Genomic DNA, 24,904 nt, shown 5'->3' with positions numbered 1-24,904 from the left:
GACCCCTCATCATTGTCCTGAGGGGCTGGGAAAGCTTAGTTAGTTTTGTTTGCCAATGTCTGTCAGGCGGAGGGAGCTTGAGGGCGGGTGGGGTGGGGTGGGGTGGCACTCTGCGCTTCTTGCTGTTTGGCATCTGGTTTTCTCTCGTAGGGTGCTGCGCAATCCTTGTCTGATTTTGGTGCCTTCCCCCCCGGTTTTCCCTCGCGGCTCTGCCCGGACAGGCTGTGCTCTCCCAGACTCTGCACTCGCTGCTCTCGGGGGGGCCCTCGCCGAGGAGCGCGGGGGCTGCAGATGCAGCTGACGTGCCGAGCTCCAGCAGGACAGAGCACAGGCAGCCGCGCTGGCACGCCACCGGCTGCATCCCCGTCTCGCTCAGCGCCCGACACGGTGAACGTGAGCCCTGCCCGGTGTTTTGGGTCCCCGTTTGCTGCTGCGTGTGTGCTGCTGGAGCCAGGGCAGCCTGGTGACGGGGGATGCGTTACTTTTGGGTTCACCCTTTTAGTTCAGATCCCTGCTCCAGTAGGACAGACTTAGGAAATACTGAATTCCTGCTGCTTGGCAGAGGTCCTTGGCTCAGCGAGGCCTCATGGATGTGTATTTCTGAGATAAATCACTGCAGGGTGGGTGCAGCATCCCAGCTCTGCAGCGGGCGCAGGTGCCAGGCAGCCCCCCAGCCTGTTTGGGGCTGGAGTTGAGGTGTGTCTATAAACTGCAGCGGTTCAGCATCTGCGGGCACACTGGGACGTCAGCCTGGGCAGGGAAGGGCAGCGTTTCTAAATGTGCCACTTGGAAACGGCTGCAGGAAATTCTTCAGAAACCAAAGGCACGGAAAGGAAAGGGCCGAGCCTTGGGCAGGCTGCCCGTGCCACAGCCCTTGGGCACACGGGTGCTGCGCAGGGACCGTGGTGCTGGGGGTCGGAATAAACCAGCAGAGCTGATGGGAACACACGTGGGATGCTGGTTCTTGAATGCCAGCCTGTGCACTGACCTGTTATTGATAACTTGGCAGCAAAGTGGCATCCTGGCAGCTCCATCCCTGTGGCAGGACGCAGCTCCGGCACCCTCGCTGCCGCAGCCTCAGCACCGCGCTCTGCGGAGTGGGGAGGATCTGGTGAACGGATGGTCAGCTGCCACGGTGATGGGCACCTGGTGTACACAGAGGGGACGTGCTGATGGCTGGAGACTCCAGCCCTGAGGTCACGGCTGGTGTTTGTCAGCCCAGAGCATGGCCCAGGGCGGCAGAAGCCTCTGAGAACCGAGGACAGGTCAGAAATGTGCTGGGCAGGTTGTGACCGCAAAACGACAAGGAAAACGGTGTGTCTGTGGTGTTTAGTTTGTGTAGTAGAGATAGAATCAACAAAAGTGGAGACTCGCACTGCGTGCGTGCGTGGCTGCTGTTCCCACCTCGAAGGCACATCCGGATTGTCATTTATCACGGCTAATGGGAAGCGGGCAGCGCGAGGCTCGGTGGATCGCTGCCCGGCAGCGCATTCCGAGAGGAGCAACTCGCACGTTCTGGAGCAAACCGGCGGGACGAGGCTCCATCTCCCAACGGTGCCGTGTCAGACACGCGCCCCACGCCAGCCCCACCTGAGCCCCCAGACCCGAGCTGCCCGTGCTGCTGGCGGCATCGCGGGGCTGCCCGAGCTGCCGAGCGCGGTGCTGCCCTGCCGGGGGTCCCAGCCCCGCGGGGGTCCCAGCCCGGGCGCGGCCCCGCAGCCCGGTCCCCCCGACGGGGCGGTGGGTGGGCGCAGCGGGTGTCCCCGGCCCCGCGGGGGGGAGCCGGGGCCGGGCCGGGCCGAGCCCCCTCCCTCATCCCTCCCGCGGAGGCGGGGACGCGGCCGGGGCCGGCGGAGCGGCGGCATCGCCCGGGCCGGCCATGGGGGCGGCGCGGAGCCGGGAGCGGCGGGAGCCCGGGACCCCGCAGCGGAGGTGAGTGCGGGAGGGTCGCACTGCGGGGCCGTCCCGCTGCCCCCAGCGCGGGCTGCTCCGGGGGCCGCAGCGGTGGGGGCGGAAAATCAGAGCGTTAAGTGTTTAAATTGGGGGAAAAGTGCCGTCCCGGTGCTCTCCTCCCCCAGCCCCCCCGGCTTCCAGCCGCGGTCCCAACACACCGTCCCAGCAGCCGGGATTTCCCAGCTCAGCCCCCGCCGCGGTGGGACGTTGGGGCAGCTCTGTCACCCCCACGTTTTACAGCATGACTCGGGGTGCGAGGACCCAGAAATGTGAGTCTGGGTGTTGCTGTTGGAAAAGCAGGTGGGGGGTGGGATGGCTGGAGGTTGGGTGCTGGTGAGAGCCAGAGTCAGGGCTGGGGGAGCCACTTCTCGCTGGCCGGGACACCGTGAGCAAAGGGAACGTGTGCCAGCCGTGATCAAAAGGAAAACTGGAGACTTCTTATCTGTAAATCAACCAAAACACTTTCCAGAACATAGAAATATTTTCTTTAAGTGGGCCACCCTGCCATGCAAAGACATTTACAAACAAACCTCTGTTTGCAAACGCTGGCTTCAGACAGGGAAAACAAGTGTGTTCTCCCCTTGTAACTGCTGGGCTCTGCCTTTATTTCCCTGCACTGGTCTCCTGACCGTGAGTCGGAGGAGATCCCGGGTGGGAAACAGGCTCATTGTTCACCGTGTCGCTGGAGCTGCCCCTTTGTCCCCATCAGACTCAGCTGCTTCTCCTTCTGGCTGTTTGCTCCACCTTGAGCAAACTTTTTGTTCCTCTCCACCCTCTATCATTTCCCTTGTCCCAGCCCGTGCCGGCTGCTGTCCTCGCTCCCCCGCTGCCCCCCATCCCTGCCAGCACCCCAGGTGCTGCCTGCATGTCCCAACATTGTCAATTCCTAACTAAACTCAAGGAGCCAAGGCCTGACAAACACCTGATAAGAGCATTCCTGCCACGGAGCACTGATATTTTTAGCAGACAGAGTGAAGGAGTTGATGGGGGGGTGAAGAAGCAGCAAGATGAAGGCAGGTGCTGGTGTTCATAAAGCTCTAGTGTGAAAATCAGGCTTGAACTTGCATATTTGAGGCTGTTGCTATTGAATTGCTGTGCGTGAGCTTGCATCCACATGAGTAGCATCAGTGAGATTAAGCTTTGGTTGTTGTTTTCAACATGCAGGAGTAGCAGGGCATTCATTTTTGCATCGGTCCTTTTTGCTGCAGTCACAAACGTTTGTGTGTATTAATTTGACGGCAACATGGTGGGGAAAGACAGCTGGAGCCCGGGGCTGGCTGGTGGAATCCGGGCTCGTGTGTGACAGTTGCGTCCTTCACTTCTATTTCTGTAGAGCTATTTTGATGGAATGTGTAGCGATGGGAACTGTCACATCGCAGGGCTGTGAAGGGTCCCGGGGGAGCCGAGCGGCTCAGCCGCTCCGTCCCACGCTGGGCGTCGCTCTGGTGCTGCGGGCTCTGCCACGCGTGGGGCGCCCGGAGAGCGCACAGCAGAGCCCGAGAGGGGAAGACCGTGCAGCCCTCGGAAATCCCATCCTGGAGTGCCCTCTAGCGAGAGCACCGACCGCCGGGCACCGGGCCGTGCTCCGGGATGCTCCGGGATGCTCCGGGATGCTGCCACGCCCCAGGGATGCTCTGGGATGCTCCAGGATGCTCCGGGATGCTGCCGCGCCCCGAGGATGCTCCAGGATGCTCTGGGATGCTCCAGGATGCTCCGGGATGCTGCCACGCCCCGGGGATGCTCCAGGATGCTGCTGCTCCCAGGGCTCGCTGCCGCCACCCCAGGCAGGGACAGACCCCGGTGCCCTTGACTGGGGCCGCTGCTCTTCTCCTGGCTCCAGTTTCCTACTCACCTGTTGCTTGCCCGTTCCTAGGCCCCAGTTCCCTTTCTGACTTGGGCTCTCAGGGAACGGAGGGCAAGGCTCTCCTCGGTGTGCTCTGCAGCCCGAGGAGGTGAATTGCAGATGGGAGTTACCAGCATTAATCTTTTCAGTGTCACTGCAAAGGTCAGGAAGCAGATTATGAAACCATCTCTCGCCAGCGCTCGCTGCAGGTTGTCACTGGCACACACAACCCTTCATGTGGACCGTTCTCTTAATTCCCAAAGTCTGCATTTTTCACAATGTAACGGCAGAGAATCATTTACCTTTTTACTGATGTGTGGGCCCCATTTAAGCTTAGGAAAAGGTGATAAAGAGGATAAGGTGGCGCAAAAGACAACATCAGAAAAATGTTCCCATGAAACGCCTTGCGCCTTTTCTGGAGGAGATAAATGTCTTGTGGATAAAGTGCATATTACAGGCTTCTAAGGAGACTTACATAGCAGTGAAATATGGATTCATGTTTTATCTGTGTGCTGATCTCCAGGCTGTCACCACGATCCCCTGTCCCCGTCACCACGGCACAGCTGGTGGTGCCATCCTCGTTCCCCCCCGGTATGGCTGTGGGGGTCCAAATGCTGGTCCCCGTGGGGGAGCAAAAGGCCTTGTTGTGGGGGGCAGAGTGGCAGGAGTGGAGAAAAAAAAAAAACAACCAAAAGATCCATTTCTGAGCTAGAATTGGAAGCGCTGGCTCACTGCACCGTGCCCAGAAAACCTCAGCAGCCAGAAATAGATGTTCTGTGCCTAATGAAAGGGCTGAGAATGGAAACTGCAGGTGCACGCCTTCCCCTAACCCGGGGCGCTGCAGCTTCAAACGATGGACGTGGCTGAGTGGTACCTGTTCTGCAGTGCGTTTCCCACACCCTTCCCAGGAACCTGGCTGTGGTAACAGTGAAAGGACTGGGCAGGATGTGCTCCTGGGAGGCGAGGCCGGGCAGAGGCGCCGCTTCCAGCCACCCTGGGGTGAAGTCAGGGCAGCTCTGTCTGGATGCAGAGCCGTTACCCCTGGACGCGGCAGGCTCAGTGTCAGAACGGTGAGCAAGGGTTTGCACCTCTGTGCAGCCTCTGTCACACCCGGGCTCCTCCGGCTCCAAAGCCTCTGGGGCTCCACCAGCTCGCTCTGCAGCACAGTGCTGCGCTCACCCCTTCCCTGGAGTGCCAGCGCAGCGTGCGAGCTGGGGGTGGTTTCTAGGTCACCCCGTGCTGCTGCTGGAGCTGCCGCGCTGTCTGCCTGCTCCCGGCTCTCCTTCCTGGGGCTGCTGCCCTTGGCCAGAGCCGCCCACACCGCCGATCCCCAGGGAAAGGGCTGTGAGGGGCCCAGAGACCCCTTCTTGGGGTGTCTGCCGCCCGCGTGCTCGCACAGTGATGGAGGATGTTACTTACGTAACTCACAGTGTGTGTTTAAAAATAGACAAAGCCAGGGAAAATATTTACTAAGCAATTTGCTATTTACTAAGCAAGGCCGGGAACACACGATTAGAGCATCCCAGGGCTGGGGACCAGCGTGCCACATCGGCCTCTGCTGTACATCACTACGTACATCACTGTTCATTGCTATGTAGGGTGTACATCGAGAGGCTGTACATCGCTTCCCACCCCTGCGCTGCTGCGTTAGTGCTGTGCTGGGCACAGCGAAGCCCTGGGCCGGGCGGGAGGTGACGGCGGCGCCAAGGACAGGTCGCCCAGCTGCTGTGTGTGCGGGCTGCAGCTCACTACGGATGGAAGCTGCTGGCAGGTCTCTTTTTGAACAGGTCAGTGTCCTTCCTGATCTGCAGAGCCGTGCCTGCTGACTGTGCCAAGCGGTACTTGGCAGCCAGAGCCACCGGTGTGGCTGACAAAGTCAGGTTATCTCCTCAGCGCTTGATTTGCAGCCAGTGTCACTTGCCAAGCTGGGTTGCGTGCCAAGCTGGAAAATGCCACTCGGGGCATTTTCTTAATTGCTCATCACAAACAGCAGGCTCCGCTCCCGCTCTGCTCTCGTATCTTCCTGCCGCGCACCCTGCAGCTCAGGAGCGTTGCAGCCGGTGCTGGTGCCGGTGTGGCTGAGTCCTGCTGATGCTGTTCTCGTCAGCCGCTCTCTTTCCTCCGGGCGGTGAGCAGGAGCGGGGGGGCTCGCCGGGCGCTCTGTGTCTGTCGTGCAGCCTTCACAATGGAAGGATGCTGCTGACTTCCTCCACCATTGGCTCATGCGCCCCAGTTCCCTCGTCCAACAAGTGGGGGGGGCTATAGAAGTCAGTCTATAGGTTGTTCTGCTGCTGCAGCTCCTTCCCTCTGCAGCAGAGGAGCTCGCTCTTGCTGCTGCGCCCACGCCAGCTGCTGCTCCCCCATCATCTGCATTTCTGTGTTCTCTGCGCAGTCCCTGGCAGAACCCAGGCAGCCATCGGTCACTGAAACGCGGCGATGCCGTCGCTCTGGCTGGTGTTCCGGGTCGGTGGGGACCCGGGCAGCGGCTCATGTGAAGGGGGAGTGGGAGGAGTTGGGTTTGCAGCGCGCGGTGCTGCAGAGCGGCACATGCTGCAGGTCTCCTTATGTAAAATTCATCTGCAGAAATCAGCTCTGCCACTTCAGATGGTGGGAAGTAGGCTGCTCGCTCAGCTCTCAGCAGACGTGGGCGACAGGATGTTGAGGTTCTGCTTTTGCTTCAGCCTCTTGGTGTTTGGCTAAGCTTGATCAGTGCTACTCAGCCCTTTCTCGCTCGGTGTCCCCCATGAAGCAGCAGGGAGGTTTGCGGGGCTCCTGGTCCCCCAGGCCCCGGGGCGTGGAGGGCAGCGCTGTGGGCAGGTTGTTCCCTGGGCTCCACACACATGAGCTCCTGCCGCTGACCTGCGGTGGGAACTGGCAGCTTCGGCCGAACCAGGGTTATCTTTGGGGAAGTCTGGAAAGACTGTGTAATTGGGTAAGAGATTTTCTTTGACAGAAGCCAGACAGTTAAAACGTGCAGCAATGACTCATATATTTAATAAGGACACCAACAGATGGAAGCTTGGAAGAAAGGATCCCTGCAGGGAGGTTATTTGAGATGCTCCACAGTGAGGAATGAGCCCTTTGAAGCGCCTGATGGAGGCCGGTGTTAGAGGTGGCCAGACCAGATGGACGAGTCTGTCTGTCCGGAGGCCTCTCTGCCGTGTGCAGGCATTCCTGCGCACAGGGCCGGCTGCTGATTCACAGGGAAGCGTGGGGCTGCAGCTCGGCTGCCACGTGAGCGCTTCGTGCCGTTACCGAGGGCGAGTGGGGCTTCTCTGCAACGGGCCGGGCGAGTTTTGCAGTGGGACAGTCGTCTGCCCTTTCCCAGGTGGTCCCGGTGTCCAGGAGTGGCTGAGCCAGCCCGGGGCTGCGGGAGCTGCGGGCTCTGTGGCAGCAACGGTCCAGAGCTGGTGACACCGCTGCCTGTGACAGATCTGCTGCCCAAGCCCCGGGCGCTCCTCGAAGCGCTTTGGACACTGCACAGCACCAGGAACATTGTGCTCCTCTCTCTAGCATGTGGGAGGTAATGAATTTGGGAGCCCTGGTTAGGGGGGAGATTCCCGAGGGAGGCCAGCCTGGCAGTGTTTATTCCTGCGGGGTCTCTTGGCTGTTATTTTTAAACAACAATAGTTTAATAAATAAATAAACCTGTTGCCACGGAAGGATATAGCATCAGCCAGGGTTCTATGAAGTCGGTGTTGCCTTGGAAAATGGAAGGGGCAGGTGTTTCCCTGCCCTCTGCCCGGCTCCGTCTGCCTCCTCGGAGCAATCGGCTCTGCCTGGCTCTGGCACCCCCCCACCCCGGGAGCAGGGCTGCCCTGGGGGCCGCTGGCCCTGGGGGGCGGCTCCCGGCCGGCCTGGGCTGCTCACTGGCACGTCCCGAGTGGAAGGAATCCACCGGCTGTGTCCCAGCACAGGTGCAGTCCCGATGGATGCGGGATAAATCAGGGAGTGGATCCGGTTTCACGGCCCCTATCCGGGGGTTTTCTGTGGGTGGCGGCAGGGCACAGCGCAGCATCCCGGGGACCGCGGGCTCGGGGGGCGCCGGGCAGGGCGCTGCAGCCACGTGCGCAGGGCGCGTTTGGGCAGAAATCGGTGGATTTGGGAGTTTGCCTGGGGAGAGAGGGGAGGGAGGGAGGGAGAGAGGGGCGCGGCGCGGCGGGTCGCTATCACCCGAGCGGGCGGGGCGGGGGCTCAGCCCCACATCCCGTTCCGCATCCACCCCTGCACCCCACTCGGCACCCCCTCGCGGGCAGCGCAGGGAGCGGGCGGGCGGCGGGGCCGGGGGGGCTCCCGCGGGCCGGTCCCTCCCTCCCGGCCGGGCGGCGCCGGGGGGCGGCGGGGGCGGGCGCTCTCTCCCTGCCGGCGAGTAGCGCGGTCCGGGGGAGGCCCTTGGCGCTGGCGGCGGAGCGGCGATGGGGGCGGCGCGGCCGCAGTGAGCCCGGCGGGGAGCGGCGCGGAGCGGGGAGCGGGACGGAGCGGAGCTGCGCCCCTTGGGCCGATGGCGTTCAGCGCCTGGCAGATCCTCTCGCCGGTGCAGTGGGCCCGCTGGACATGGTCGGCGGTGCGGGGCGGCGGCGGCCCCGAGGGGGAGGACGAAGGGGCGGAGGAGGACTCGCCGGCCCTCGGCTCCAGGCAAGTGCCCGCGGCCCCTGCCCCGACCCCCCCGTGCCACCCCCGCGGGTGTCCGTGCTTGTCGCTCGCTGCCCGCTCGCTGCCTGTCCTCAGCTTGGCTGCCCGGGGGCCGCAGCTGCACCGCGCCTGGGGAGCGGGGGCGGGGAGCGGGGGTCAGAGCGGTCTGTGCCCCCCCGGGAGGATGCCGGCGGGCTCACGGCAGCAGCACCGGGACGCCGTGCCCGCCCTCGCCCGCGGCAGCGCTCCGGAGCGGCGGGGAAGGCGCCGCTGGTGGATGCTCAGCCAGCCTGACAGAGGCCGGAGAGAAGCGACCCCGGAGGCTCGGCCGAGAGGAGGGCTGGGGGCGTGGGGGGGGATGCTCACGATGTTGCTTCACCTGTTCTCCCTTTTCCATTTGCTAGCAAGTCCCGCTGGACAGGAGGGAGCGGCCGCTGCAGGAATCCGTGGCCGGCCGGCCCGGGAGCCGGTCTGGCTGGATGCGTAGGCAGTGTGGAGGATTTCACAGCTAGCCTTGAAAGTGGTAATTCCTCATTCTTTTCCCCCCCCTCGGCAGCTCGGACTCCGAAGGGAATTTTGAGACCCCTGAAGCAGAAACGCCGACCCGCTCGCCACTCAAGCAGTTCTGCGAGCCACCGCCGGGACCACCGGAGCCCGAGGCTGGGACCCCAGGTAAAGAGCCAATGGGCACCTTCTGCTTTTCTGCTCTCTGCTCCGGATGCGGAAAGCAGGGTGGGGTGAAGGAGAAGTGCTTGTTTTGAATAATGTCTGCCACATTTTTTGTGGTTAATGGCCTGGATGGTTCAAATGCCAGTACTCAGGGCCACGCACTCTGCAAAGGGCTACTCTCTCCGTTGAGCAAAACATTGATTTATTGAATCACTTTGGAGGGCTGCAGCGTAGGCTCAGAAGGGTCCGTTTGCCCCCTTTGGCTCATGCCTATGCAGTGCAAAATTTCTGTGCAGTTCTGCAACCACCGGTTGCACCCTCCTGCTGTCCCTGAACCAGAAGAGAGCGAGAGGCCGGTGGAGGCAGAACTGTGCGTGTTGGGTGTTGTTGGCTGCAATATTGTGTGTTTCCTTGAATGCTCATAGCCGTCAGCTGGGAGCTGGCTGCTCAGCTCCCCATCAGGAGCCCAAGTACTGCATGACCTTGGCAGTCAGGGTGCTGGGGCTCTCCATCTTCTGCAGTGTTATTTTGCTGTTGAGGTGGTTGTGGTTGCCCATCCGCCCCTGTAAAAAACACAGGTTTGTTGGCCTTGATGGAGAGAGTGCTTGGTTCATTTGTCCAATAATCTCAGCTCTTGGAATAAACCTTCAGTTTTAAGAAGGGATGATAGAGACATCTTTGCTTTGGGGATAATGCCCGGGGAGGGGCAGAGGGGAGATAAAGGCTTTCCCAGCAGGTGTGCGGATCATTTCTGCCTGTGTCCCTGCTTGCCGGGACGCGCTGTTCCTCGGGGCCGGCCCGGCCCGGCGGCGAGGGAGCCAGCTGCTCGTGGCGCCCTGCGCACAAAGGTCGCAGTGTTGCGGTGCCCAGGGGTTGCTCTCTGGCAAAAGCTGTTTTTCCGCGCTGGCTGGTGGTGAGCGGGATGTTGGAGGCGGCAGCGCCAGACCTGCTGCGTGCCAGTACCAGCTCCGTCCCTGCCTGGGGCTTCGCGTGCATCACCCAGTGCCCTGAAATGGTGGAGAGAAGGGACTACCCGGGTGCAGTTGTGAGTTTGCAGCGTGCAGAAGGCATCCTGGAGTGTTGAATAACCATCCCTTAAGTAATCTACATGTTAAGCCCTCATCTCTGCAATGCTGCTTCGCACCAGCGTGCGCTGTTCTGTGTTCTGTGTTCGCAGCTCGCGAACGGCAGCGGCTGCAAACGCTGCGATCGGGAGCTCCGGCGTCATGGCTGCTCCTCGAGACCAACGCAGCCGAGCTGCTGCGGGCGGCGGGAGCCCCGCAGCCCTTGGAGGAGCTGCTGCCGATGGCGTGTGCAGCGGGGGGCGCGGCGGGAGCCCCAGCCCGTGGGCAGGTACACGGGCAGGTGCAGGTGCAGCCGCTCCCAGGCTCGGGGCACTGGCAGGAGCAGCCGCTGCTCTGTCTCGCAGCTGCGGTCTCACCCTTACTTGGGAATAAACAGGGCTGGGAAACTTGTCAGACAGCAGCTGTGGCTGCGGGGACTGGTGGCCTGGATGCATTAAACCCTGTTCTCAGGGACAAAACTTCAGCCGGTCCTGTTGCCCCGGGGATGGGGCTGCAGTTGGGCTTAATGCCCCTTCAGGATCATGCAAACAGTTTTCCTCTTGCTGCCTCGAACAGTGGAGGCTGTAATTCTGTCCTATTGTTGCTGAAGTTATCTTCAGTCATCTGCCAGAAAGAGATATTGTGTGCAAGGAAACGAGCAGAAGTGACAAATATGGAGCCGTCAGCGATGGGAGCAGGCTCGTTGGCTTTTCCTTCTGTTGCCCTGATGCGGGGCACGTGCTTTCCGGTGCACTAGAGGCAGCATCGTTTGCCGGTATGCTAATTCTTAACAGAATAGATTTAAAAATAGATCAACGGTCTGTTAACCAAAGCGGAAAGCCAAAAGAGGAAAAAAGTCGTTAGCTGCGTGAGCCTGAGCTGAATGCAGGGGCCAGATATCCTGTGCTCGGGCTGCGCGGGAGCCGGGGGGAGCGTGGGTCAGGCTGGGATGGAGTGGAGCCGTGTCCGGGGCTGCGGTGGTGCCGGCATTGTTCTCTCGTGGTGTTTGGCCCTCAGGGCCGTGCGGAGGACCGGTGCTGCTCCCCTTGCTGGAGGTGGATGAGAAGGGCGCGGGGCCTTTGCATCGCAGCGTGGCCGCTGCCAAGTTTCGCTCGTTTGCTCCAGGGAGCGCGGGCTGGCGCGCAGGAAAGCTGTTTAGTTAGTCGCTGTTTGTGTTTAATTTCAGCCAAAGGAAGACGAGCATAACGATTATAACGCACACATACAAAGTGCCTGTAGCTGTGGTGCCAGACTGTGCTCTCTGTACGTTTTTCTTTAGAGTGTAAAGTCTCCATTTCCACTTTAATGTCCCCTCACCACTCACTGGCAGGACCAGCCGCAGGTTTGTGCTCCCGGCGCAGCCCGTGCAGCTGCTGTTCGCAGGGGTCCGGGTGCCTTTTACTGCATCCGTGTCTGGGATGGAGCCCGGGGTCACTGAGCCGCTGGCACTAAGGTGTCCCCACCGGCAGGACACGGTGCCCGGGTGACGCAGGACAGCTCGGTCACCTCTGGGGATGCGGCTGAAGGCATCGGCCGGGCTGCTGGGTGGGTGTGGAAAACGAGTGGATCACAAAACTGGAAGGTCTGGGAGAGCGGCTCCTGTAATTTTAGTGAGGAAAGGGCAGCTGTGGGTGCACCTCCCTCCCTCCCCGCCCGCAGACAGCCGGGGGGGTGGTTTGCCTGCTGACTGCTTGGTATTCCAGAAGTAATTACTCGGTGCTTGGGTTGGAAACCAGGATGGGCTCCTGTCTGTGAGAACGGCGGCTGCGGAGCCTTCCAGTGGGAATGTCAAATGCATTTAAAAGGTGCCTTTTGCCCTGACTTTGAAGTCTGTTGTTCTACTCAGGGCTGTCTTGGTGAGGTTTAAAACATCTGAGCAACAAAGCAAGTGCAAGAAAGTTTTCTTTGGGGTCTGTTAGGGAGCTTTTCCTGGCTCCTGGTGATGGGAAGGCCTGGCATGCGCTGCCTCAGTGTTTTCTGGCTGCACTCCAAGTACGTTCCACTGGATTTGTGTTTACTGATGCATTTTCTGGGGCAGCAAGGCAACGTCAATTTGGAAGGAGCTTTTCTGCAGTCAGAAGAGCTTTTTTGCAGTCTCAGGGAGTGCACAGCCCCTCATGATTCACTTCCATGACTTTTAGCATCCCAGAGATCAATTATGCAAACCACGAGCCATCGGCTGAGTCAGGGCCGTTGGCTCCATGTCCGGGATTAGCCCAGGGACCAGCGATTTGCCTGGTTCACTCCTCCTGCCAGCCTGTGACTCCATCACCAGCGAACGTGAGCTGGTTGGAAATGTCCCGTGATGGGAACAGCCGTTCCAGGGCGATGCGCTCGGGGCTGTGGGAGCTTGTTGTTGGGGTCCCCCACCCAAACCCCCTCCCTGCAAAGCAAGGGCCTGTTCGGCCTCACCGGGGCGGCTGTGCCATCGTCCCCGGTCGAGATGCGGGACAAGAGGCGCAGATGAGCCGAGCGGAGGTGGCACCGGCTGTTCTCCTCCTGTGCCTCGGCATGTCTGCACCCAGGTCCAGGTGCTCGGGGGTGCAGCTTTTGGGATGCCGTGGTTGATAAGGAGCTTCCCCATCCCCTGACAGCACAGAAAAGATTAAACAGTAAAAGGGTTTAGGGGAAGGGATTGGAGTAATAGTGATTAAGTCATGGATCAGGATTTGTGGTTAGGAAACTCTGACCGCAGTGTGGTGAGCCTGGTGCAAATGCAGAGGTGGGGAGGGGGGAGGAGCCCTCTGGAAGGGGTGCACGGCAGGCGGGGGCTTAACCGGCTCTTTTTATCTTTTCAGAGCCAAGTGGCCATGCTGACCGGCTGGTAGGGGCAGCTCGCCAGGACAGCTCACCTGGGACGCACCCCCGAGATGGGGCTCAACCGGAGACTGGAGCCCCCAAAGCCAACTCGGATGCTAAAGGGGAACCTGACCCCAAAGACCCGTCCCTGACACAGCCACCAGCCGCCACCCAGTCCCCGGCAGTGCCGGCACCCGGGGCTGACGCTGGCTGTGCCCCCGTGCCCGCGGCAGAGCTGGCACCGCTGCCCCATGCGGGCAGAGCCGCCCCGGAGCGCAACATGTCCGGGGGGGACACGACGGACCCCAGCACGGGGCTGGGGGAGCCCGCAGCCGATGCCCTGGCCCAGGAGTGCTCGACCAGCCGGGGCCAGCTCGGGAAGGGGGGGGAAACAGAAGAAACCATGGAGGAGACCCCGGTGCCCCCGACGTCCTACGGGTTCGACCCCGAGCAGTACGACGAGAGCGTGAAGCCCTTTGTGGCAGGGGGCTGCCGGCTGCAGAGCTCCCCGCCAGCAGCCCCGCGTCACCTCCCCCATCCCGCTGAGCCGGGGGGGCACCCGGACCCCGAAGAGCAGCTCCAGAAACACGAGGCTGATGGTGCCGAGGAGGGAGAGAGCGTGGAGGGCAGGAGAGCTGCACCCAGGAAGGGCAGCAGGATCCCGGCCAGCAAGCTGACACCAAAGAGGCACCGAGACTCCCCCAGGAAACCCGTCGAGGATGTGGAGAGGGGTCCCATGGAGCTGCTGCCTCCCCAGGGCTCCCCCCGGCTGGGTCATGCGCGCTGGGACACCCCAGGTCCCAACCCCTTTGGTGGCAGCTCAGCGCTCCAGGACTCGCCGGCTCTCCCCAGGGGCTCTTACCAGTTCAACCCAGATAACTTTGACTCCGTGGATCCCTTTAAGCCCACCAAGACCCTCGCCAGCACCGCCGACTCCTGCCCTGCCGCCGATAACAGCCTCAATGAGATCCTGGAGTCGCAGACGCTGGAGGTGCAGGATGAGCTCGTGAGAGGCAGAGACTCCCCGAAGAAACCCAGGTCGCGCCTGATAACGTGAGTGCTGGTGCGGCAGCCCCTGCGTTCCCCCACGCGGGCAGGGGGTGACGATGGTGGTGATGGTGATAGTGGTGATGATGGTGGTGATGGTGATGATGGTGGTGGTCCTGCCTCGTGTCTTCTGAGCAATGCCGACGTGCGCCTCGGGTTCTGCTGCCATCCCAATTCGATCTGTCCCTGGTCACTCGGGAGCAGATGGGAGGAGAGGGACGGGTGTCCCGGAGCGGTGACGGTGCCCCGTGTCCCAGACAGAGTAGGGGGGGACCTGCTTATTGGGGTCACCTCTTTGGAAACCCCCTTGGGGCTCCAGCTCCCGGGACTGGGGAGTCAGAGCCACGCCGTGGCGGGGTCGGGTGATCGGGTGCTGTGGGACACGCTGGGAACTGCCGCTGAGTTTCCTTCTTTATAATGGGAGAGAACAGAGGTTAAACGGGCAGATGGTTTTTGCTTTTCTCACATCTGCATGGGCAGTAGGGAGCTGCTTGTCCCTTGCTGGACTATTTAAGTGAATATTTAGTTCCTGAACTGAGGTATTTAACCCCCCTGTGTAAACGGTGACGGTTCATAGTGCCTCCTGGGAGTGCAGCCAGCATCGCTCTCCTCTGGGAACAGGTTTGATGGCTAAACGTTGCTGTTTTCTTGGTGTTCCACCTGTTGTATCATGAGTGTCCTGCAAGCTGTGTCTGGGTAGTGCTGAAGTCTCAACCTGACATTTAAGACAGGCTCTGCTGAGCTGGGCTTGGCTCTACCTGTCCTCCCACGCCACCTCTCTGGGCGGCAGAGGGTGTGAGGGGATGCTGCACAAGGGAATACCTACCCACCCAGTTTTGGGTCTTTCTACTGTAATTTGTGTTTGCACTTAGCACAGGTAATTGGAGCCTGTTGCAGAGTTAAGCAGGAAACCTGCTGAAAAGGGCAGATCTTAGGAGCGCAGAGTTTGTGCTCGATTTGCAGCAAAGCTGGAGCAAGCGCCACTCTGCTGATGGATTCTCCAGCGGGTTTTTACAGAGGGAGCAGATAAAACCCGGCAGGCGAAACAAGGGCGTGTTGGATGCTTTTCTCTTAGAAATACTCCGCAGAGTGTGGATACAGGTGTTTGTAGGAGTCGGCGTTCCGTGCGTGACCGCGGGCGGGCAGCAGCGGGGGTGGGGGCAGCGGAACCCCCGTCACCGCGGAGCAGCGCGGGCACTTGCGGGGTTTGCGGTTTGATCTCATCCTGCCGCTGCGAGCAGCAAACGCAGAGTCCGAGCATCCCTTATCTGTGTGTTCCTCCCCAAAAGACAGCGCTGGCAGCTCACTGTGCTTCTCCAGATGAGTTAATATCCAGGTCTTTTCACATGCTCTTCTTCTCTCCATCTGTCTGTCTCTCTCCCTGTCTATGCTTTGGTGCATCAGGACTACTGAGCAAGTGAAATTTCTCTGTTTTCTGTTGTAAGTACTCTCTTCTGTATTTATTTCTTCTTTTCCTTGCTGGTTTTTGTCCTCTCTGGGTGTGTGCTGGCCTCACGTGTGTCCATGGCATGCGGGCTCCTTCTTGCCCTTCAACTCGCGCTGTCTGACGTGTGTCCCGCACCGCTGGGGCTGGAGCCGGGGCAGCTTTGCCCCAGGTGCGCACCCGCCCTTGCTCCCGCAGCGTGCCGGCTCCCAGCACCCCGAGCCGGTGATGTACAAGCACCCCAAACTGGTGCATCGCTAGCGGGGGGAGCAGGTTTCTGTGCAGTCCAGATCCCTGCTCTGCTGGCACACGTGTGATGGGATGGGGAGGCTGGAGCGAAGCGGGTGGAGGTGATTCCTTAGACCGCAGTACAGCACATCGCCAGCTGCTCGAGCTCCTGCCGTGTTCCTGCAATGGGTGGCAGCGAGTCTGGAGGTGGAGACCCCTCCCCGTGTACCTGCAGTGGCCGTTACACCCCAGCTCAGTGAATATACATCTTCTGGGGGGTTGGGACACAGCAGCAAGCTGGGGGAGATTGCTAAATGTGGAGTGAGAGAGTGGTGAGACCACTAAAAGTGCAGTGAGAGGGTGGTGAGAAGTGGGAGGAGAGCTTGTGCTCTCCTTCGCGTGCTGTGGTGCTCGTCATCTCGTTGGTGCCTCCCTCGGTCCCCGCTGGCTTCGGTGACAGGGACCCAGGCTGCTGGGACTGCTCCACAGCTGCCTGGAGCTGGCTGAAGATGCTGATGCCGTGTCGGGATGTGCTGTGCCTGTTGCGTTGCCCAACTCTGGGACAGGACGTTTGGAGGAACATGGGACAAAGTCCCAGGGGAGCCGCCTTGCTGGGGAGCACCCAGCCATGGGACCACTTCAGATCAACCCGAGCTGAACCTTCTCCCGTCTGCACGAACCTTCTCCCATCTCCCATCGCCCCGGAGAGCAAAGCAGAGCTCTCTGATGGGTCCGACAGACACGTGGATGCTGTGGAGATGTCACAGACAAAGCTCCAGCTGCAGGGACGGGGGACATCCCTGCAGTCGGTTCCTTCCTGCAGAAAATCAGCGGCGCTCAGACGTCAGGCTGCCACCGCGCTGGACGCGCAGGGCGAGGGCACAGCAAGGGAGATCTTTCTCTGCCGGCTCCTTGGCTATCACATCTCTCGCTGTCAGCACCCCGGGCTCCTTTCTCTGATCCTTACCCTCAGCAGGAATAAACGCCTCAAAGACAAACCCGATCGCTTTGTACTCGTGTGTTTTGTTTGCTTGTTCATTCCAGAACACGCTCTGCCTTGGTATTCGCTGGTGAGTGGGGTTGCTGGTGCGGTGGGGGGCGATGCTGGCGCTGGGGCTGCTCCCCTTGCTTGGGCTGTTGCGCACGTGCCCCCGCTGCTCCTGCCGCGCAGCCCCCCAGCCCCGTCCCACCGGCCGCTTCTCTCTCACCCGCAGGAGCAGCTGCAAGGTGCAGCAGTATGAGGCGCAGCCCCTGGTCCTGGACACTTGCGCTCAGGTACGTGGGATCCCGTCCCGGGAGCTGATGTGGGATGCTGGGATGGCGGCGTGTAGGGGACGGGCTGACGGGTGCTGCGGTGACACTGGACCAAAGGGATGTTCCCTGGAAGCAGCAGCTCCTGGCCATAGGGAAAACATCTTCCCTGTGGGCAGGGAGCGGGGAGAGCTGTGCCTGGTGCTTGTCCCGGGTTTTTCTGCCAAACCTGCCAGGGAGCGGGTGGGGAGCAGCTTGTTGGGGGTGCTGAGCCTCCCGTGCTCCGCGGGCGGTCCGGGTAGCCTGGTTGCCTGATCCCCAAGGATTAGCTCAGTCCTGCTTAACCACATGCCTTGATCCTGCAGGATGAGGGAGCGCTGATCTCAGAAATCCCAGCTATTGCGAATCGGGATGGACGTGCCACCGATGAGGAGAAGCTGGCCTCCACCACCTCTGCGCAGAAACCGGCCGGGCTGGAGAAGAAGGGCGAGCCAGAGGATGACCTGGAGTACTTCGAGTGCTCCAACGTCCCTGTGCCGGCGGCGAAGCACGGCACAGAGACAGGTAAAATGTCCCCACCCCACGGTGTGACGTCTGCAGCCTCTGCAGCCTGTGGCCGTGCCGTGCTGCTGGCGAGGCACCGCAGCTTCCCCGCGTTTATTCACACTGACAGGGCTAAAGCTGCCGCAAGGTACAGTGAAACCTCCGGTTGCTTATCTGTGCTGTTTCCATCATGGAAAAATCACAGTACAGGCTGTCATTACTCTCCTGGTATGGAGCACTGTCCCCGTGGCTGATGGAGATCTCTGTGTTGCTACAGGAGGCCTCCACTAACGCTCCTGGTAGCATTTTGCTGTCAACCTCCTATGTAATTAGCCTCTCTGACCAATCCATTAAAACATAATTAAAAGCCAGGCAACGCGACATTTAATCAATAGCCAGGTTCTAGGGGCACTCAGGAGGAAGCCCCGCACGGCAGGTTTGCAGCGTTCACCACGCGGGTGCCCATTAATCACCTCTGAACGCTGCGCAGGGCTGCAGGTCCCGGGAGAGCAAACAGCCTTTGTCTCCCCGGGGAGGAACAATCCGGCAGTCAGCAGAGGGGCCGGCGGGCTGTGTGGAGCGCTGCGCTCTGGGAGGGCCCGGCGGGGTGCACAGCGAGCCGCCGCGGGGCAGAGCGCGGGGATAAATGGGGAAGCACTGGGAAATGTGCGGCCACGAGCCCGGCATTGCCTCCGGGCTGGGCTCTGGCCATGCTGTTGTTCTCTGCCCAGTTAACGCATGAACAGCCGGCCATGCCCGCTGTTGGAGCGAGGTTCACAAAGCCTCTCCCGCGCGGTGGGAGATGGCAGGGTGCCTCGCGCGGTGCGGATGGGAGGAGACGGCTTTTGTCTTCTCTCTGCTGCTGTTAGAATAGCAGGAGCCATGTGGCAGCTCCTCGGAGGGTTTTGTGCCTCGTTGGTGTGGACTGAGGCTCCTGCTATTTGGAGGGGCCCGAGCAGCTGGGCTTCATCCCGGGGACGCAGCCCGTCCACACCAGCCAGTGACGTGCAGAATGAGCCCTGCAATGGGGGCTGTGCATCTTCATTCCTGCTGCTCGGCCCCCGCGGTCCCCGGGAATGGCCGCTCTGGTGGCAGCTGCGGGGACACGGGGCTGGACTGCCACCAGGGGGGAGTGCTGGGTTCCAGTCCTGGGGAGCAGGAGGGGAGGCTGGCAGGGATGCAGGACGTGTCCTCCCTGCAAGAGCTGGGGCAGGGATGCAGGACGTGTCCTCCCTGCAAGAGCTGGGGCAGGGATGCAGGACGTGTCCTCCCTGCAAGAGCTGGGGCAGGGATGCAGGATGTGTCCTTCCTGCAAGAGCAGGAGCTGGGGCAGGGATGCAGGATGCGGGATGCATCCTCCCTGCAAGGGCCAGAGATGCAGGATGTGTCCTTCCTACAAGGGCAGGGGCTGGGGGCAAAGAAGCCTTTTGGGAGGGGAAGCTCAGCAAATCTGCATGTGCCACCAGGGCCCTGTTTCAAGGTGGCTAAATGGTTGTGTTTCCCTGTCTTTAGGCTTTGAGAAGGACATCTCCAAGCAGACGGCAAAGGATGGGCCTGTCATCTTCCCCGTGAGTGCCCCTCGTTTCCTTTGTCCCCCGCGGGAGGCTCAGGGTGGCTGTGCTGGTGCTGGCGCAGGGCTGAAACGAGTTCCTTCGGGAGTTAAAGCTCCTGGAAAGCCCACGCAGGGACTCGATAAACCCAGCGGTGGTTTCCAGGCAGGCTGGGGAGCCTGGCAGGGTCTGGCTGCTCCGGGGGCGGGAGCCAGCGCTGCCGGGCGAGGGCAGCGGAGCCAGCGCCGCGTTGGAAGCGGCTGAAGGACAGCGGAAGGACAGAGGGGATCCGGGGCAGGACGAGCTGCGGGACAGGCTGTGTCTCAAGTGGGGAGTCCAGGGCTGGCTCTGGTGGCTGGCTGGTGCCTGTGCCTTCTACAAGGGACCCTCAAACACAGCTTTCAGGAGGGCAGCTGACAGCAGAGATGGGGGAGTTCATGAAAACAGACCTGGCTCTGCAGCCCCCAGCAATCCCAGCACCCCGGCCATGGCACATCTGCATGGGGACACCTCGATCTGTCCCCAGGAGCCACTGGGGTGGCCCCAAGACCCCTCTGCTGTGGGGGCAACCCTGTGCCAGCTTAGTTGCCCCTGGCCAAAGCTGCTGGAGGTGGCAAGCAGATGACAATGAGATTAGCAACATCAGCACAATTAGCTTCTCTGAGACAGATTTAACTACGCTAAGCCCCACAAGGACATTAGTCAAAGTGAACCCTTTGTTTGGTGCTGGGGAGAGCCTGGCAGACGCTGCTCCTGCGGCCGGGCCAAGGTCACCCCAAACCCTGGTGGGGATTGGCCGGGGACTCAGGTGTTCCCCCGTTTTGCGGAGATGCTGTGGGCAGCTGCTGCCAAAACCACACGGGGCTGGACCTCCCCAGTGTCCCCAGCCGGACCCAAACCTGCACCCGGGGGGCTCCTGCCCCGGCAGCAGAGCCCGCAAAGGGCTCGGGTTGCCTGTCCTGGGCAGCAGTCAGAGCACAGGGACGGGCAGAAAGCTTCAGTGCTCTTGTTTCCAAAACACAAGCAGGCTGCCTCCTCCTAAGCACTTCTCTATTTATGGCCCGGCAGCCGGTTCCCAAGGAGATGAGTGCGCAGGGCTGTCACTTCTCTGGTGATGGAGGGAGGAGCAGGCGGTGGCGGCTGTGGTTTGAGGAAATGCTTTTCTGGAGGCCTCTCGGGCTGCAGGACCCCCCGGGAAGGGATGGGGCAGCATCCAGGCAGGACTGGGTGCCTGGATCATGGGGCTGAGCTCTTCTCCTTCTGAAATGGGTCCCCAAGGGATGCTGAGCCCCAGGGCACCCACGCGTGTCCCACATCCCAGCTCCCGGCAGAAAGGGCCCCAAAGACCCACGTGGGCTGTGCTGGGTGTCTGGGACGCAGGGCTCTGAGCTGCCCGCGTGTGCGGGCAGGGAGGTTCAGAGGCTGCTGAAACGGGGGGGACACCCCAAGCAGGGTGAAAAGCAAATCCCCACGGCATCCCGGCCGGTGATTCCCCGCAGGGCAGCCCTGGGCTGTGCTCCACGGACAAGCCCCCGGCCGCCGCCACCAGGAGCGAGAGTCCCCTGGACGGCATCTGCCTCAGCGAGGCCGAGAAGACGGCTGTGCTGACGCTCATCAGGGAGGAGGTAACGCTGGGGACCCCGTCCCGGTGGGGGCAGCGGGGGCAGCGAGGGAAACCCCCAGAGCGTGTCCCAAGGGTCCTGTGTCTGCTGCAACCTAGATCATCACCAAGGAGATCGAGGCAAACGAGTGGAAGAAGAAGTACGAGGAAAGCCACCAGGAGGTCCTGGAGATGAGGTACGGGGCTTCTCCTCGCACATTCGGCTGTTTGTTCATGCTGTTGGTGAGCCTGCCGGTGTCTTTGTGGCAGGAACAAAGCCCCGTTAGCCGTGCTGGCCGGGTGGCAGCAGCTGGAGGGCGGCCTGGGCGATGGTGGGAGCTGCAGCACCCACAGCTGGGACTCTGGGGATGGGGTGGCCCCGGGGCGGTTTGCTATCGGCAGAGCTGGAGGTGCGTGTCTGCAAAAAGCTGCTGCCTCTTACCTGCCTTTTGACCTCCTTTCCTCCTAGGAAAATCGTGGCTGAGTATGAGAAGACCATTGCCCAGATGATAGGTGAGGTGCCGTGGCCTGGCTGGCGCGTGGGGCGGGGCTGTCGCAGCCATGCTGGCTCCGTCACCGAGTCCCCGCTGTTTGTTCTTCATAGAGGATGAGCAGAGGACAAACATGACGTCTCAGAAGAACCTGCAGCAGCTCACGATGGAGAAGGACCAGGCTCTGGCAGACCTGAACTCGGTGGAGAGGTCCCTGTCGGATCTCTTCAGGAGATACGAGAACCTGAAGGGTGTCCTGGAAGGCTTCAAGAAGGTCCGTACTTTGGTTTGCTGTGTCCCTGCAGCCCTGGGCCCTGGACACAGGGCTCCCGTGCAGCATTGGCCCCACTTGGTGGCTCTGTTCTGTGGCTGATGCTATTTAAAGCCTATTTCTTTCTACACTCGGAAGACTATATATCATCCCATCAGAGCAACATCTCTGGGCTCCGTCCCAATGCGGATGGGTGTACTTTTCTTTTTCCCCAGAACGAGGAAGCACTGAAGAAGTGTGCTCAAGATTATTTAACCCGGGTCAAGCAAGAGGAGCAGCGGTATCAGGCCCTGAAAGTCCATGCAGAAGAGAAGTTAGACAAGTAAGGTCATGCATGAGATCGCGGGGCGTGCTGGGGGCGTTCTGGGTGCTTACAGACCTTGTAGGGCAGCGGCTCCATCTGGCTCTCCTGAGGCTGGAAGGCAGGAGCCTATTGATGTGCAAAGCTGCCTTTTACAACCTCAGGCTCAAATGACTTAAAATGGCTGTGAGTTAAGCCAGCCCAAAGCCCTGAGTGGATTCTCTTAGGTTTTATGTTTTTAATGGGGGAACTGAGGTTCATGGTCTGTTTAGTCATGGAACAAGTTTCCACATTTTTGAGGGCTCGTGTCTGTGGTGCAGGAAGGGGTTGCGCAGCTGCTGGGGCTCACGTAGGTTTTCCATCAGGGAAAACCACTTCTCATGTACCCGGCCAAGCAGGAGCCGGTGCCACGGGCTCTGCGGTTGTGCCGCGGTGCTCCTGTCTGCACCCAGCGCCGTGACCCCCGTCCCGTTCTCTCCAAACCCCACAGAGCCAACGAGGAGATCGCCCAGGTGCGCGCCAAGGCCAAGGCGGAGAGCGCGGCGCTGCACGCGGGGCTGCGCAAGGAGCAGATGAAGGTGGAGTCCCTGGAGAGAGCCCTCCAGCAGAAGGTAACGCGCCGGGGCTGCCGTGCCTCCCGCGCCGGCTCGGCGGCAGATGTGCCGTTATCCCCACCTGTGCCGCCGGGGCGTCATCGCGCTCTGCTTTCCTTCCAGAACCAGGAGATCGAGGAGCTGACCAAGATCTGCGACGAGCTGATAGCCAAGCTGGGGAAGACAGACTGAGCATCCCTGCCCCTCGCCCAGCACCCTGCACTTGGCCGCTTTCCTCGTACCGTCGAGCACCTTGCCTTATTGCCCAGGAACCCCCCTGCAGAGAAGCACACGCGGCGCCCCAGTCCCCACGCTGTCCCTGTGTCCCAAGGGCTCTGGGGTCCCCGCCATCAGGTGTGCGTGTCCCCCATGGGGTCAGCAGCAAGCGGCTGCCGCACCGCCCCTCTGCACAGATGCCACCTCTCAGCTGCGAGGTGACACTCCAGGCTCTCCCCCCCTCAGCAGGGGGCTCTGGTCACGTTCTGATGTGCTTTGTCACTTACTGTCCTCACGTGCCCAGTTGCACAGGTTCTGCCCCGGGATATGGGTGACACCAGGGTTGGGGTCCCCAGCTCTTGGGCTGGGGAAGAGGACCTGGCATGGGATGGGGAGGCAGTGAGGGGGCTCGGGGACCCCAGGGCCCCACCGCAGGTGGTTTGCGGCCACCAGTAGCCTCTCAGTAGGTTGATGGGTTTTGCGGGAGGTGGTGGCATTCAAGGGGCTGGTCCTGGTCCCTGGTACATGGGTGACACGTGGCACAGAGCATCCTTGTCCCTGGCTGTGCCAGCCTTGGAGGAAGGAAGCCAACGTCTCTGCATTTGTGCACTTTATTAGCAATTATGAGCATCTACTAGCATTTATGAGCACTCGGGCTCTCTCCTCACTTCTTCCCATCGGGCACGTGTCTCGTTCCCCCAGCAGCACCGGGGTAACTTCGGTCTGCTCCCAGGAGGAGCCCCCGGCCCAGGGGAGGGCAGGGAGGCCACTTACAGCACTCAGCAGTAAGAGAAGCAAACAGAGCCCGGCCTTGACAGGCAAGGGCAGATCCAGACAGCAGTAAAATACGCTTCTGATTTCACCCCTTGGCACTCACGCAAAACGCAGCCTGCGTTCAGTGCGGGCGATGCTCCCGTCCTCCTGCCCTGGCACGGCTGGGCTGGCTGCGGACAGCAGCTCTGCGGCAATAACCTGCTCCAGCAGCATCTTCCCAGCTCTGGCAGCATCCTCCCGTGCCTGCTCCCTGACAGCGTGCCTGCTCCCTGACAGCGTGCCTGCTCCCTGACGGCGTCCTCATTCCCTGCTCTGCAGCATCTCGCACTGTTGCTCCTCTCTCTGTCGTGTCCCTGTGCCTGTCCACATGCACTTCCCATTGGGGCAAAGAAGATTCCTAAGGAATGATTCACTAACTATAATATGGTTATAGTTCCATATATATAAATATATATATAATGGTTATAGTTATATATAATAGAAGGTGTGTGTGTAACTGTGAGCGGGCAGGACTGGTGCATCTCACACCACAGCAGCCCTGGAGCTCCGGCGCGGTGAGGCTGCAGGTCCAACGCCAGGGATGCCGATGACAGCGTGGGGTGCACAGCAGCCCCCACACGTCCAGCAAAGACACCGGTACCCAGTGTCGCCCTGCTGCCAGCCCAGCTGTGTCACCAGCGCAGGGAAGCTGTGGGCACATGTGTGTCACGGTCTCAGCCTGGTTGTGTTTGGTGTCATTTTCCTGCAGCACAATCTAAACGTCCCTTTTGGGCAGCGCGGGGGCCGCCGTGAGCTGCCGGTGTTGCTGTGTGCGAGTGTGCGTCTGCCAGCAGGTCTGTGTCCACAACAACGTGCCAACGAGTGACCACCCTGACTGCAAATCGCTCCCCGTGCCCCCACCCCCGAGCAGGAGCTCTCTGCAGTGACTACTACCCCATCGCTTTGTACCATGTATGTAACTGCCGTCACCATCAGTTTTATATGTACAATGATTTCCCTTTTATATGTCAGGTAAATATTTGTAAGAGTTATACTCACACAAATGAGATTATTATAATGATTACTAATATATTTTTTCCATGTTTCATTGCCTGAATAAAAGTTGTGTTTATCACTCTTCAAAGCGCTCATGGTGTTTGTACGGTCGGTGAGGAGATTTTGAAGTCTGTCTTGCAGGAAGGGCCCTGTTCCACCGTGGTTTTACGCATGTGCGTGGTGATGCGCTTGGTTTCAGACAAGCGTGGTTATCGGCTGTTCCTGGTCTGCGTCCGTTAACTGTGAGACCCAGTGCTGCACCTGGCGGTGCTGCTGGACCGCGGTGCAGCTGCTGAGCCCAGCCGGACACGCTGGCCAGTGGGACTCGGCTTAATCCTGCACCTGACCCTGACAGCGCTCCTGGGTAAATCCTCTGCGGGATGGGGCCCGCCCTGCCCGGCTGGGGCCGCAGCTCCAGCCCCAGGCGGGGCCGCAGTCGCTCTCTTGCTCTTCTCTTTCGGAAGGCTGGAACTTTTGGAGGGCTTTGCCCCAATCTGGCTGCTGCAAACAAGAACGGTGTTGTTCTCTGGCTGGAGCAGACCTGCTTGCTCAAGGTCTTTGGGAGCCACAGCCAGGTTCCATGCCGGAGATGGAGCGGTT

The 24,904-nt window shown here is 60.8% G+C and overlaps 1 protein-coding gene across 3 annotated transcripts; it reads left to right on the top strand.

Moving 5' to 3' along the window:
- The first annotated feature begins 1,802 nt into the window (after positions 1–1,802).
- Positions 1,803–24,392, top strand: TACC1 (transforming acidic coiled-coil containing protein 1). Of its 3 annotated transcripts, none has more exons than XM_065040797.1 (14): positions 1,803–1,932; positions 8,985–9,100; positions 12,960–14,013; positions 15,412–15,447; positions 16,894–16,954; positions 17,296–17,494; positions 18,986–19,041; positions 20,523–20,648; positions 20,744–20,820; positions 21,093–21,136; positions 21,228–21,388; positions 21,601–21,707; positions 22,177–22,297; positions 22,403–24,392. In XM_065040797.1, the coding sequence occupies exons 1-14, from the start codon at positions 1,880–1,882 to the stop codon at positions 22,469–22,471; spliced, it is 2,280 nt and encodes a 759-aa protein (XP_064896869.1). In that variant the 5' UTR covers positions 1,803–1,879; the 3' UTR covers positions 22,472–24,392. The 3 variants fall into 3 exon arrangements, with proteins under 3 accessions (XP_064896869.1, XP_064896867.1, XP_064896868.1); XM_065040795.1 differs by lacking the exon at positions 1,803–1,932 and adding an exon at positions 8,121–8,431; XM_065040796.1 differs by lacking the exons at positions 1,803–1,932; positions 15,412–15,447 and adding an exon at positions 8,123–8,431.
- The last annotated feature ends 512 nt before the right edge of the window (positions 24,393–24,904 follow it).

Source organism: Columba livia, chromosome 25 (assembly GCF_036013475.1).
Source record: "Columba livia isolate bColLiv1 breed racing homer chromosome 25, bColLiv1.pat.W.v2, whole genome shotgun sequence".
NCBI classification, from domain to species: domain Eukaryota; kingdom Metazoa; phylum Chordata; class Aves; order Columbiformes; family Columbidae; genus Columba; species Columba livia.
This window is presented reverse-complemented; position numbering and strand designations above follow the sequence as displayed.

What these genes read in the sequence shown, in the direction of transcription:
- TACC1 (XM_065040795.1), top strand. Translation starts at nt 8,298, where the DNA reads ATGGCGTTCAGCGCCTGGCAGATCCTCTCGCCGGTGCAGTGGGCCCGC. An exon ending in GCCCGAGGCTGGGACCCCAG is followed by an intron (nt 9,101 to 12,959) that starts GTAAAGAGCCAA and finishes TTATCTTTTCAG; the next exon opens with AGCCAAGTGGCCATGCTGAC. An exon ending in GACCATTGCCCAGATGATAG is followed by an intron (nt 21,137 to 21,227) that starts GTGAGGTGCCGT and finishes TGTTCTTCATAG; the next exon opens with AGGATGAGCAGAGGACAAAC.